Source organism: Mercenaria mercenaria, chromosome 19 (genome assembly GCF_021730395.1).
Source record: "Mercenaria mercenaria strain notata chromosome 19, MADL_Memer_1, whole genome shotgun sequence".
Lineage (NCBI taxonomy): Eukaryota > Metazoa > Mollusca > Bivalvia > Venerida > Veneridae > Mercenaria > Mercenaria mercenaria.
Genome location: NC_069379.1, coordinates 20,855,467 through 20,871,001, shown reverse-complemented (window position 1 = coordinate 20,871,001; position 15,535 = coordinate 20,855,467). Strand labels below are relative to the sequence as shown.

At 36.5% G+C, this 15,535-nt stretch overlaps 1 protein-coding gene across 1 annotated transcript in view; it reads right to left on the bottom strand.

The window, feature by feature from the left end:
* The window catches only part of LOC123542693 (glucose transporter type 1-like), a 57,797-nt gene that overhangs the window by 4,275 nt on the left and 37,987 nt on the right, over positions 1 to 15,535 (bottom strand). The window contains exon 3 of the mRNA XM_053531217.1: positions 1,079 to 1,167. Coding sequence (XP_053387192.1) covers positions 1,079 to 1,167 — 89 coding nt within the window. The remainder of the gene's footprint in view (positions 1 to 1,078; positions 1,168 to 15,535) is intronic.

The following is a 15,535-nucleotide window of genomic DNA, read 5'->3' as shown; positions in this document are numbered from 1 at the left end:
CTGCCTACATGTCCAAAAAGCTGCTACTTTTGCAGTTATAGTGTCAACTGATATCATTTCACTTGTACAAAATACAATTTGATCACGAAAATCATTCAAATGATACAATTATTGTAATTAAAAGAAAAAAAATCATATTAAACGGTTGTGATAAAGACGTCAGAACAAAAGCTGTTTTCAAATGACCTGGTGGAAGCAGCTGAGTGTATAAGTTTGTGTGTTTCTATATTGACAGGTAACCAATGTTTGAGTTTTGACAAATGAAGGCCTATGCATTCTGACGGTACTGAGCGAGAATTGTTTTCAGGCTAAGAGTCATTGTCAACTTGACATTTGACCTACTGAGCACCAAAACAATAGGGCCTGTGAACTATCATATTAAGGCTGACAACTGTAGGCCGAAGCATTCTTCAGTCATTGGTCGGAAACTGTTTTCAGTATAAAAAGTCACAGTGACATTGACATTTAATGTACTGACCCAACAGTAGGTTCAATTACCTGTCCACTGACAGTTTGACGACTACAAATCAAAATATGCAAAGTTTAAGTACAATGTGTTCTAATTTAACAATGGCAGAGCGAAAAATAGTCTATTAAAGTCCGTCTCAGTTTACTTGCGCAAGTCCTGGTTTACTGTAAAGTTGTTTAAGTGTAATCAATATACATGTCATCTGAATATCTTTAAAAGAAGTCAATGGGCTATCTCAAGTCCAAGTAAATACCAACGATCTAATAAAAATTAGTATGAAACAAGGCTTGTGGTATCAAATTATTCCTTTAGCAAATTTCATATAATTTTATAGAATATACTTAGGTTTCAATGCACTCTCATAATTCGTCAATGGTCTCGGCGAGGCGATTAATAAAATAAACAGTTTGTTTATATCCCCCGGTTAGTACTTTCTTCCGTATGAAAGGCAAATGAGAAAAGCTATGTAGAACCATCTGTTCTTTCTTCCACCTTAAGGGTGAAACACCTGTATACTTTGTAAGATATCTCTGAATTCATTTTGAACTTTTAATATCGTGTGTACATCTCGAGATAGGCCTCTTTAAAATAAACATATATTATATTTACAGATTCCTCTTCTATATTTGTTCTTTTCTCTGCCCTCATTTCTTCTATATCAAAGTCCACATCAGTCGTTCCACGTAACAATTCGAGAGCTAGAAGAGTAAAAATAATAATGACTGTGTATGTGAAAGAATATTTTCCAAATTTACGATTAATGACTTTGATACGAAAATAACAGGAACGTTCTTGAATTTAAGATAACAATAAAATGTTTCAACGACAAATGCATCTAATCAAAGCATTGATTAACCCTTATCCTGCTAAATTTCTATAATGAACTTTTGAATTTGGATAATACCATTTACTGTAAAAAGAGATACTTACCAAAACAAAAAGATACTGACAGAATGGCAAACAGTACAGACCATGATTAGACTGCACGGATGTGCAGGCTGAACTTGGTCTACACTGGTCAGAATCACCTGCCGCTAGCAGGCTAAGAGTTAATAAACATTTATAGGCTACTTTTACACGCATTGCACCTAAAGGCCTACAAACGTAATATATTTTATATCCAGATATCAAATGCATGACTACATTAATTTCTGATATTTTTTCAAATTTTCTCTTAATACTTTTATCATATTTTTTAATACTCTCCGCCTTTGGCGTCACAAGATTTATAGGACTCTGTATGTATCAGCTGTATATATATATATATATATATATATATATATATGTCATGACCTAGAACATACTGTGAAATCATCAATATTCGGGAGGACTGATGAGGGTGTTGGTGGCTAACTTTTTTGTGGATTGGGCGGTTGGGTCAATCCGCGAAGTTTAATTCAAACGATCAGACGAAACTGCCAAATACTGTATCTTTAACTCGAAATTAAAATCTACGAATTTTAGACGAACGAAATATATATTGTATAAAGAAAAACATTCTTACTAGTTTCACGTAAATCAAGTAGAAACTGTGTTCATTGATGTGTTAAAAAGGTTTTTATAGTATTTGCTTTGCAACATATATTTTGAGTCATTAAAGACGTAGTTTGCTTTATGTACACACACATTAGAAACAATTTGAACAATTTCTTCTTGAAAACTTTATTTTTGATAGATGATTAACTATATGTGTAAACATCAAAACATATTTTTTTTTAAAAATATTCTCGACTCGCTCATAACCTGGATGTAATCAAATTATCTAGCAAAGCTATGTCGTCCGCCTGTCTGCCAGGTACAACCAAAGTGGAAAGCATATTAATTGTAAACTGAACATGCGGTATGTCTCATGACAAAACTTTACCAAATACAGATGAGAAATTGCCATTAAACAAACTCTTACGAAGTTTTTAAACAGCATCGCCATAAAATTGGGTTTTGATATACTTTCTCACAGAAGAGTGTATTTGTATGTTCCGGTTTAGCGGTTTTTCAACAATTTTGCAGTCACATATAAGTAATGGCAGTAATAGCCAATTACCCAACTTCATAGTGCTAACTCACTAAAATATCACACCGTAAACAGATGACATGAAACCCCACCCAGTTGCTATTATACTGACACAAGGCTGATAGTCCAAGTACAAGCCTCTTAATGCGAGTAAGCTACCAGTACCACTATTAGCTCACCTGTCACATAGTGACAAGGTGAGCTTTTGTGATCACTCTTCGTCGTCAGTCCGTGTGTCCGTCAGTGCGCGCGTCAATATTTTTTTATCGTTTTTTTAGTGGTTTCATTTATGATTTTATTTTAACCAAACTTGCACACAACTTGTATCACCATAAGATCTTGGTTCCATTCTTGAACTGGCCAGATCCCATTAAGGGTTCCAGAGTTATGGCCCTTGAAAAGGCTAGAATTAGCTATTTTGACCTTGTCAGCACAATAGCAGCTTCATTTACAACTTGAATTTAATCAAACTTGCACAAACTTTGTGTCACCAAAAGATCTCGGTTCCTTTCTTGAACTGGCCAGATCCCATGATGGATTCCATAGTTATGGCCTCTGACAGGGCCAAAATTAGCTATTTCGACCTTGTCTGCACAATATCAGCTTCATTTATGATTTGATTTTCACCAAACTTGCACACAACTTGTCTGCACAATATCAGCTTCATTCATGATTTGATTTTCACCAAACTTGCACACAACTTGCATCACCATAAGGTCTTGGTTCCTTTCTTGAACTAGCCAGATTCCATTATGGGTTCCAGAGTTATGGTCCCTAAACGGCCAGAATTAGCTATTTTGACATTGTTTGCAAAATAGAAGCTTCATTTATGATTTGATTTTAACCAAACTTGCACACATCTTGTATCACCATAAGATCTTGGTTCCTTTCTTGAACTGGCCAGATCCCATTTTGGGTGCCAGAGTGATGGCCTCTGAAAGGGCCAGAATTAGCTATTTGGACCTTGTCTGCACAATAGCAGCTTCATTTATGATTTGATTTTTACCAAACTTGCACACAACTTGTATCGCCTTAACATCTTGGTTCCTTTTTTGGACTGGCCAGATTTCATCATGGGTTCCAGGGTTACGGCCACTGAAACTGCCAGAATTAGCTATTTTGACCTTGTCTGCACAATATCAGCTTAATTTATGACTTTATTTTAACCAAACTTGCACACAACCTGTATCACCATAAGACCTTGGTTCCTTTCTTGAACTGGCCAGATCCCATTTTGGGTGCCAGAGTTATGGCCCCTGAAATGGCAAAACATAAGCTATTTTGACCTTATCTGCACAATAGCAGCTTCATTTATGATTTGAGTTTTACCAAACTTGCACACAACTTGTATTACCATAACATCTTGGTTCCTTTTTTGGACTGGCAAGATTCCATCATGGGTTCCAGGGTTATGGCCACTGAAACTGCCAGAATTAGCTATTTTGACCTTGTCTGCACAATATCAGCTTCATTTATGACTTTACTTTAACCAAACTTGCACACAACTTGTATTACCATAAGATCTTGGTTTCTTTCTTGAATTGGCCAGATTCCATCATGGGTTATAGAGTGATGGCTCCTGAAAAGGCCAGAATTAGCTATTTTTACATTGTCTGCACAACAACAGCTTCATTTATGATTTGATTTTTTTATAATCAAACTTGCACAAAACTTGTGTCACCATAAGATCTTGGTTCATGTCTTGAACCGGTCAGATCCCATAATGGATTCGAGAGTTACGGCCCCTGAAGGGCCAAATTTAGCTATTTTGACATTGTCTGCACAGTAGCAGCTTCATTTATGATTTGATTTTAACCAAACTTGCACACAACTTGTATCACCACAAGATCTTGGTTCTTTCTTAAACTGGCCAGATTCCTTTATGGGTTCCAGAGTTAAGGCCCCTGATAAGGCCAGAATTAGCTATTATTACCTTGTCTGCACAATAGCAGCTTCATTTATGATTTGAATTGTATCAAACTTGCACAACTTGTATCACCATAAGATCTTGGTTCCTTTCTCAAACTGGCCAGATCCCATAAAGGGGTCCAGAGTTATGGCCCCTGAAAGAGTCCAAATTAGCTATTTTGACCTTGTCTGCATAATAGCAGCTTCATTTATGATTTGATTTTAACCAAACTTGCACACAACTTTTATCACCATAAGATATCGATTCCTTTATACACGCCCGAAGGGACGTCTTATGTTATCGCCTTGGTATCCGTCTGTCTGTCAGTCTGTTGATTAGCAATGTCCCTTTCACTCTGTAACTCTTGAATCCCTTGAAGGATTTCAAAGAAACCTGACACAAATGTTCACCTTATCAAAACGACGTGCAGAGCGCATGTTTCGAATGGCTCACTTCAAGGTCAAGGTCACACTTAGGGGTCAAAGGTTTTGGGTATATTGCTCTGCATTTGCGTTGCATTGCAGTACTCTTGTTTTTATTTGGCAGATCCTTCTTTTGTTCACTTAGTTATGATTGGATCAGTTTGCTCAGCAGTGTTTAAAAAGGAGATCCAATACTCATGGTCTAAATGGACTGTCATGATTGATCTTGATTATGATTTTATGACCTTCTTGTCCTTAAGTGCAATTATAACAGGTGAGCGATATAGGGCCATTATGGCCCTCCTGTTCATGTCTGGTATGACACGGTCTGGTGTCTTACGACCTCACGCACTCAAAGCGGGCGCTTACTACTAAGATACCGATGCGCTCTCACAAAAATGTCTTTAAATTACTATTAAATATAAAACCAAAAATGACGATAGTTATACACTTTACCAAATCGAATTGACTGAAAATGTATACCCCATGTAGCCTGAGACACATCCTATTCAATATGGAGTATATCCTAAAGCACCTCTCGTATGTTTGTATGTATATGTGTATGTATCTTTCTATGTTTATATGTATGTATGTTTGTTTGTTTGTTTTGGGTTTAACGCCGTTTTTCAACAGTATTTCAGTCATCTAACGGCGGACAGTTAACCTAACCGGTGTTCCTGGATTCTGTACCAGTACAAACCTGTTCTCCGCAAGTAACTGCCAACTTCCACACAAGAATCAGAGGTGGCGGGCTAATGATGTCAGACACAATGTCGTTTATCAAACAGCCACGGAGAACATACGCCCAGCCTGAGGATCGAACTCACGACCCCGCGGTCCGTAGATCAACGTTCTATCTACTGAGCGGGCGGGCTTATATGTATGTATGTATGTATGTAAATATGCATGTATGTATGTATGTATGTATGTATGTATGTATGTATAATAATGCCATCATTAGACAGATAAAGGGGCAGTTCGTTTCACTAATTGCGGCGTACGTCGTTTCGCTGCGGGCATACGGCTAGGCGATCGTTTGGCTTCCCGGCACTGCCCGGGTCTATCCGGCGTACATCGATGTGCACAGGTCTTGTGAGATAGGCAAAGCGGTATATCATATATTTGTGCGTTATAAAATTGGGTAAACATTTGGAAATTTGGGTGAATACCCGCAAAGATAAAAACATATTGCAAGAAATATTTTGCTCACTTTTTTGGAACAGGCGGCAAAAGAAAATCATTATAAACTGGATTTTATTTGCAGCTTACGTAGCCGGCGTACGCCGAAATGTTCGTTTATTAATAAACCGTTGATTACCTTTGTCTTGCCACTCACATGACCGCCACATCACTGGTTAAGTGAAACGAATTGGCCCGTAAATCTAATATCCGACTCGTTAGTTTTATTTAACATGCGGTTCTGAAGAAAAGCTGTATACACTAATTTAGCTAAAACAGATTATCTATTTGAAGAATATCGCTAATATAACGGCCCAGAAAATTAGTTTTTGTAAAAGCAATGACAGTGTCTGCCTGCCTAGAGAAAGGTTCAACATAATATCTCTTTACGATTGCCAGTTAGAAACTGAGAAAGTAGTTTAAGTGGTATCATGTTGATAAACATTTTTACAATACAGAATTAAACAGACAAAACCGAATACTTTCCTTGGACTTCACTGCTAGTAAAAGCTGTGTATAATTTGGAAACGCTGTATTCTGCAATGTAACTTTAACTTCCCTTATTTCATTAGTTAATTCGCAAGATATCATCCAGTATTCACTTTAACAGTCTCTCATTAGCTTACAGCCAGTCCTGCATTTGTTGAATTTTGGGAAAACAAAGGCAATTTATTGTAGAACAATTAAAATACTTGATGGTAGCCTACGATATCTTGTAGATCTAGTATTCCTCAAATACTTATACTATAAAAGGTTACCAAAACAAAAAACAAAAGCAGGTTTTCCAACACATCCTTTTATCAGCAGGAGCTTCGTTTTTCTCAAAATCACTGCTATTAACTAATTGCGAGGGATAGTAAGTGCAAAATATCTGTATGAGTGTTGCAACTCATACTCAAATTTCTACAGGCTTACCTGAACAAAAAACATGCACATGTTACGACGGAGATAACTGTCACCGAAATCCCAATAATGATCGACCACAATGAAGTTCCTTTTATTTCACTGGTGTCTTCTACAATAAAATTTTTATATCAATAGCAGCGGAACGGGTGGCTATATTCATTAATATACATAAATGTACAGTAGCGTAGAAAAAAAACGACCTTAGTAAAAATAGGCTGACTACATGAGCTACAGACAGCTCTTAGGCAGTTGAAGACAAAGAAGTCTCCTGGACCAGATGGAGTCACAAATGAAATGCTGACCCATCTAGGCACTGAAGCAATTTGCAAACTCCTGGAAAACTACAGCTGGACACAAGGACTGCTTCCACAGATATGGAAAGTGGCAGTCATGATCCCCATCCACAAGAAAGGGAAAGATCCAAAGAAGGCTGCAAGCTACCGCCCAATCAGCCTAACCAGCTGTGTTAGAAAGACCATGGAGAGGATTGTGAAGTGGTACATAATGACTAACAACCTATTCGCAACGCAACAAGCTGGCTTCAGACAATTCCGCTCCACTGAGGACCAGACCACTTATCTATCGCAAGAGATAGAGGACGCCTTCCAAGAGCAGAAAGTCGTGCTTACAGCATGGATTGATCTGCAGAGGGCGTTTGACAAAGTCTGGACTGATGGACTCCTCGTCAAGCTGATGAGGACTGTAGTAGGAGGTCACATGCTGAGGTGGATTAAGTCATACCTCCACAACAGGAGAGCAAGAGTCAGTTTAGAACATGCCAGCAATAGGAAGTTCCTGTTGCGTCATGGTGTCCCACATTGCGGAGTCTTATCCCCTACACTCTTCTTGCTTTTCATCAATGATCTGGTGTCTAAACTACCGAAAGGAGTTGAGGCTGCTCTCTACGCTGACGATCTGGTGTTATGGTGTAAGGAAGACCATGCCACTACAGCCACATACAGGATGCAAGAAGCCATCAACAAGCTTTCAGTGTGTATCGATTAATACAGAGAAATTGTCCACCACACTATTCTCCCTGTCGTCAAAGCAGAGGGCGGGTAAAATCAAGATGGGAAATACTTCGCTGATTGAAGCAGACGAGGCAAAATACCTCGGAGTGTCCTTTGACAAACGGCTAACCTGGAAGTCCCACATTAGTCAAGCAGAAGGGAAGGCCCGTAGAAAGCTTGCCATGATGCGCAAACTTGCTGGAACAACGTGGGGAGCAAATACCCAAGACAGTATATCAGGGAACAGTGAGACCCCATTTAGAGTATAGCTCAACTGCCTGGTCCACTACTGCCATAACTAACCAACAGGCTTTTAGACAAGGTTCAGAACCAAGCATTGCAGATCATGACAGATGCTACAAAGTCTACACCAATCTCCTTCATGGAGAAGCTAACAGGCACACAGCCGTTACAAGACAGAAGACATGCAAAGGTTCTGCTTCAAGCAGAGAAGTTCAGGTCATTTCAAGACCATCCCATGAAAGCCAAGCTAGATGGCTACACAAAGGATCGGCTCAAACGTAGCAGCTTCGTACATGAGGCAAAGAAACTTAACCGAGAGTTCAAAACTGAGCTGAGCATACCAACGACTCCCCTAGGTAGTGAAGACATTATAAACCCACTAGCGAATGATCTGTCCTCAGTGACTGTGAGACTTGCTGTTCCTCGTCTTGACCGCGGGAAGCAAGAGGATGAAGGCATTCGGAAGAGCCTCACACTTGCTATGATCAAAGAAGACTATCCTCCGGAATCATGGACTCATGTCTATACAGACGGATCGGCCACATGCGCCGTCAAAGATGGAGGAGCAGGAGTTTTCATTCAATACCCATCTGGCGAAAGAGAAACACTACATGCAGCCACAGGAAAACACTGCAGCAGTTACAAGGCAGAGACTGAAGCACTCATGAAGGCCGTCTCAATGGTTGAAGACTCGGCAGAAGAAAGCTCCTCAGTCGTCTTTCTCACAGATGCACTGTCTGTCATGGAAGCTCTGATCAACAATAAAGCTCCGCAGCTAGCCAGGAGAATGCAGAGCCTGAGTATGACCTGCAAAGTAGCACTTCAGTGGATTCCATACAATTGTGGACTTGCAGGCAATGAAGAGTCAGACAAACTGGCTAAGCTAGGAGCTCAGTAAGAACCAACAGAACCTGTGAGTTACAAGGAGAAAGTCACCATCATCAAGGCACTAACGAGACCAAGGATGGAGGAAGATGCTTTTCGTCTCCTTGATCGATCTGAACAAGTGATGATGGTTAGGCTCCGCTCAGGGCACAACAAGCTCAATGCTCACATGTACAAGAAATACAGACTGACATCATCGCTAACTTGTCCATGTGGTGAAGAAGATCAGACTGCGGAGCATATACTTCAGAGATGTAAAAGGCATGACCAGGAGCGAGCTGCGACTTGGCCGATAGATACTTCAATCCACCAGAAACTGTATGGAGGCATTGAGGATCTGCGGCAAACCTCAAGTTTCATCGAGGCTACTGGTCTGACAGTGTAGTCGCGAACGAAAAGAAGAAGAAGAAAATAGGCTGACTGCATTAATGGTCATTGCTCGTTGCGAAGTATATAGCTGCGGAAGTTGTAATATTTTCCATGCTTGACACTTAAGATATCTTAGCGCGAAGCATTTCGACTATATTTGCTTCTTTGTTTTGGGTTTAACGCCGTTTTTTTTCAACAGTATTTCAGTCCTGTAACTATATTTGCGATGAAGCGGTAAACAAAAAAACAAAATAATATTCATACCTCAATTATTTGATTCTTAGATTCATTTGTTGAATTACAAATATTGTACCTGTGCTATTTTTTGTATTAATACTCCCTCCACAGACAGCATCATGGTAAATAGTACAATTTTCGATATAATCAGCACATAATGTGCAGTTTCTGCACTCTCCAGTTTCATTTGCAGAAATACAGTATGGTTGGTACGTTCCTTCGTTGCATTGGATACACTGTGCGAGGGTTTGGTTTGTCCTACAGTCATCTTTCTTTGTATATCCTGGCCTACATGGAAAACACTGCAACACAAAATAATTCATGTCTGTCTGTATAACGGTTGCAAAACAGTTACCAATGACAACTCTACAAAAGAGTGGTTGTAATATTTCAAATGGTTCTTTTACCGCAGCAAATATTTTTGTATAAAAGTAAGATAATATTTTTCATATATGTAATTAAAGGCAAAGTAAATCTCCAATATAAGTGACCCCCAATAAATGCCAGACATCTTATTCCCCAATAAACAGGATCCTGTCTGGTCAGGTCTGATAAGGGTCCATAAAACCCCTGCAGACTTGACATAAAGGCCATGTCAAAGGATCATAAATTGCATTGATTAATGTATGTAATGATAATTGGTTATTTCCAGTGTTTTGCATTTTATTGATTGAAATGTAGCTTTTGTTTGAGAATATACACTTATTATTACATTTATTTGTTTATGCCCAATGAAATATTGGAATTGAAAAAAAGTAATACACAAAATTATTTTAGCTGATAATATACTAATTGTAATTGCTCAGTCATGTTGAGTAATGTCGTGACCAATTAAATTATAATTCTTACATAAAGGCATTATAATTCTCACCTTTTTAGAAAACTCTCACATTTATTTAATAAATAAATAAAACAATTATTTAAAACTCAATAAGGAAAATGATAAGTATTTTTATTATTTTTTATGATCTTTTATCTAAGTAACGAACTAAAACCAGAAAAAATAATATTGCTGGATTTGATTAGAAATTAAAGAAGCGTTCAGTTGCATTTTTGATAGATAAAAAACTATGGACGTGTATAATAAAATCCAACAATAAACAGATATCATTGTTCAAAATACACATAATTTAATTAATATTCATAAATTATTCATTATTTTTTAAAAGGTGTCTGAATGCATTTTCTTTTATTTTTTTAATATAAATCCAGCAATAATGAGATATAAATGTTATAAAACTTGATTAATTAAAAAATAAAAATACTGTTGTAAAAATACTGTTGTATCTTATAACTTGTTTGTTTAGTCCTAATTTAATCAGGCTTTCTAAACTCGTAATAAAGGTAAGAACCGGTTTGCTATACAGGTGAAAAATATCACATGCTATCTATGTACTGCACAGTAGCTATACGTAGAGAATAATAGGTTAGTGCCGTAGATGAGAAAGTTTATATGGCGAGGTGGAGGAGGTTATCGGGTGTGCCGAAGGCGAACCTGATAACGTCCGGAGCCGAGCCAGATAAACTTTCTCCATCTTAGGCACTAACCTATTATTCTATTTATCTTGTCATTACTTCATTTTCCGATATTTAGCAATTTATTTTACAAAAATAAGTGTGCGACAACCGTTTAAATGACGTCATATTCATAATGACGTCACTTATATAATGACGTAATTACCGACGCAGTAATGTGGTTACAATTAAAATCGCAATAACTTCTTCCTTTTTGAATAAAAACTCATTATTTGACCACTCATTTTCTTAGTTCGGACATTTCCAACACAATAGTGATGGTTTCAATGCAAAATTTCTTATGACAACAATATCGATCATAAGGTCACATGATCAACTGACAGTATATCACTGGTCACGTGTCAACTGATGGTATATCAAGAAAGATATACGGCACCCTGATAACGAGTCAAAAATACTGCAAGCGACAGGATAAAGTAGCTTATTATGATAAACAGAATCAGGTCTATTAATCATCCAGTCTTTTATATTGGCCCTTACCGCCAATATACAAACCATTGGCCCATACATTGCATACCAGAATCAGTGTCTTTAAGCAATATTTATTCTTACCTGTAGACCCTGTATGTTTGAATATGTCTCATTGCAAACATCAGTAAAGTTAGCACAGATGAGAGGCAAAACAAACAAAAGTGCCCAATAATATGCCAATCTGGTGGTCATTAGCTGCAAATAGATGAAAATAATCCTTTCCTTCTATTGCTGGTTTATATTAGAAAGTATTTACAGAGCTAGTACGCATTCTGTCCTTACCTCATCTAGACTGGGTAGGAGTGTACACCATAGCTATAAAAACAGTTTTATAACTTTCCTTTGAGAGTCTGTCTGCACAATCATAGTTCCATGCATAGTTTTGAAATCTAAATTATATTTTGTGGTTTTAAGTGTTTTCCAAATGGTCATGTTTAAGTTCCAAAAGAGGAATCAATCTGAAATGCGGTAAGAGAAACATGATTACTAGTATGTTATCATATTTTGTTTGTGTAGCCATGCATAGTGTGGTATTTTATTTGTCATGCATGTTAGCTTTTGTGTTTAGTAATGGGTGTTTTGAAGTGTTTCGGTTGATTTTTACCCTACATTACTCGTATAATGTCTTCTAATTTCAGTGCCCGGCACTTTGACACTACCATTGGTTTTATTACTTTTCTCAAGAATATTCGATATTCTGTAACTGGATTTACTTGTGGTGTTGCGAACTTTAGTTTTAAAAAAACATTTTATTATGTGGAAAATCTAAACAAAGCAAGTGACGGCTATCGTAATTTATTCACCAAAAAGACAATTGTCCGTTACCTGACCAGATCCAATACAGTAACCCTAATTAAACGATATATAAATTCAGTTAATAATCTGTCGTCGTGAGCTCGGTGACAATGTCTAATATAATAGTTACAATAAAAACGGGTGAGTTTAAGGTAATCTACATGTAATTGATGATATCAACTCACTTATGACTTTTTAAAAAATGTATAGGGACCTCTGACTTCAAATCACTTGCCCTGCCCTTCATCGATGTTGGCTCTAGCCTCACTTGGGATGTTCAATTGTTCATGTAAGGAAGCTATCCAGCTGGCTTATAGAAGGTCGATGGTTCTACCAAGGTGCCCGCTCCTGACGAAATAATGCACAGAGGGGCACCTGGAGTCGTCCTCCAACACCAAAGCTGAACGGTCGCAATATGACACAGCTGAAAGGTCACAGTATGACACAGCTGAAAGGTCGCAATATAAACTATAATTGTGTCTGTGCGACGTTAAACCCAAGATAATAAATATAAATTTGATAATGTATAATAGCTTGGTATACAAAGGATGGATTATGTCATTACAGAATTATACTGACGTTCACAGAACATATTTGGACCTGCTGTCTTCTTTTAATTCTTAATTTTTATCTAGCAGAGCTTTTACTCAATCTGTATATTTTCTACAAATACGGGCACAGAGTTCTGCATTTCTAATTCGTTTCTGCATTTATCAAAAAAGGAACGCTATTTCGTAAAACATTACTGAAAACATAGCACAAAATTAGTAAAGGTTTATAATGAATAGAATTTGTAAAAAGAATACTACAGTTAAATACTACTTACCAGTATACGGCTCAAGTAATTTTAAATAAAAACTAAATACGTACGCTTTGTAAATGTATTCTATCACAGGATGAAAAAATTATCTAAAACATATTTTTTTCTGTTTTCAGAAACGATGTATTATCATCCAGTTACAAAACATAGCTTTCAAGGAGATGAAAATTTTTAGAAGCTTATATTAGAAACGACCACTTGCGATCTGACCCTAAATAATGCTTACGACAACGCAAAGTAAAATTATAATTTCATTCGGCTGTGAATTATTTTGATAGAACCACATATAATTTATACATTTCAAAAGCTCAATATATTGGTATGTATTGTATTCTTGTTATCTAAAGGTCTAACGAGTAAATCATTAAACTTTCATATCCAGGATTTCTTGCAAACTTATTGTAACAAAAGGTGCATAACTGTAAACGTTGATAAAACAATCAAGTTTTCGTACAGATTAGAGAATGTTGAATTGCTTTATAACAATGAACAATTGAAAGTTGCTTAGACAATGACGCATTTAGGAGTTATGCTATCGCCGAATGGAAACTATTTTAAGGCTCAAAAATCATTGTCTAATTAAGCATTAAGGTGAAATAGCACTTTGTAACTTTTTTACAACCCGCATATGATTTTGTTATCATATTAAAGTAGAAGTTATCCCCGCCATGAATGTGTAATTGTTTTCTTGGTAATAAGTGAAAATTTTTAGCTGTGACGTCGCAAACTTTACCATGAACGTCTGTTTTGACGCCATGTTAAAAAGCGATAAAAATCGGTTTATTTTCTCTGATTTGTTTGTTTTTCAATTTAAAGCAATAAAACTTACATCTTTATGTGTGTTATACAAAGGTTTACGGCGCTAGAGAGTATTTGTCACTTTTATTTTCAAAATTATGGAAAAAAAATGAAGGAAAACGACATTCTCAATTGTTTAGATTTTTAGAAAAAATGGCACACTTGTCTAACGGGAAAACGGCACGAAATTGTTTTGCCAAGTTTTTATATTTTCAAGATAAACTTTTGTTTGATAGAAAAAATTGTGATGCGAAGAATTTAACATTTTTGAAACAGGTTCTTGGTGTGCGACAGCAGACAACAACTTCAGCAGTTTTTGGTAAATTTGGCAGATTTTCTTTATCGGCCGTGCGTAAAGTTAGACTTATTAAGTATTGACACAAAATCACGAATTCCACAGACTCTTTATTACCTAAAGGATGCGAAAGTACTATAAGTGAATAGGTGGTAAAAAATGTGGAACGTTTGTTGTCAGATCTAGAATTTTCATACTTATAAAATTATTACAATATTTGTTCAAATAATACTGTAATACATGTACAAGGAATATTTACTCAATATTTACAACAGTGGCATTCAGAAGTTACGTAAGAAAAGTCATGTCTTTCAAAATGACTTATGTTAAAAAATGGATAAGTTGTTGATAATGTAAAATGCGGAAGAGCTTTATCAAGATTCAGATGCTCTGCATATAAATGGGCAATCAAAGAAGGTAGAACTAGAAATATTCACAGTTGTTAGTGAGCATCAAATTGAAAATGAATACCATATTTTTTGGTTTGACATTTTTTGTTATGATTTACGGAAACAATATTTGCTAAAATATTAATGTAATGTATGTGGCTTTGTATTCTTAAATTCAAATCTTTTATGAGTTTAACTCAAAGCACTTAACTTGTCACGTTAGGGAAGTATATTAACTTCGCATTATATTACTTATACTTTTCTGTGAGATCTGTATGTAGCTCAAAACTGTAATTGGCGATGAACCTGTATGTTTTTGCCGAATAAACTTTTTCTTGACTTGTAAGTAATATTACAACCATCAGTTCAAGGTTTCGAGTCTTATACAATTTTCAATAAAAAAAAGAACAATGATTAATATCAAACAGTGAATATCATATTTCAAAAACGCAGCCTCCCCAAAACGAAACTCACAGCTCGCAGATGTGCACGCTATCAACACGCATATCACAAATCACATATTAAGGTATTAGGCCCATAATAGAGTATCTCCTCTTTGAAGAGTATTCAATTTCTGCCATAAACCTACTTTGACTGCGACTTTCAGGGGTGCGTACAATGTAGGTTCAAGCTCTACTGGGACCAATTTATTTTTCCTTATTTTTCTTTTTTTCTAGTAAGTTTTTACTTCTTTCAAGACTTATTATTGATTTGTCGTACAAAAATGGAAAATATTCATTTGATAAGCAATTTCTTGCTGTTCAAAGTGAATTTACCGCTGAAATAGAAGG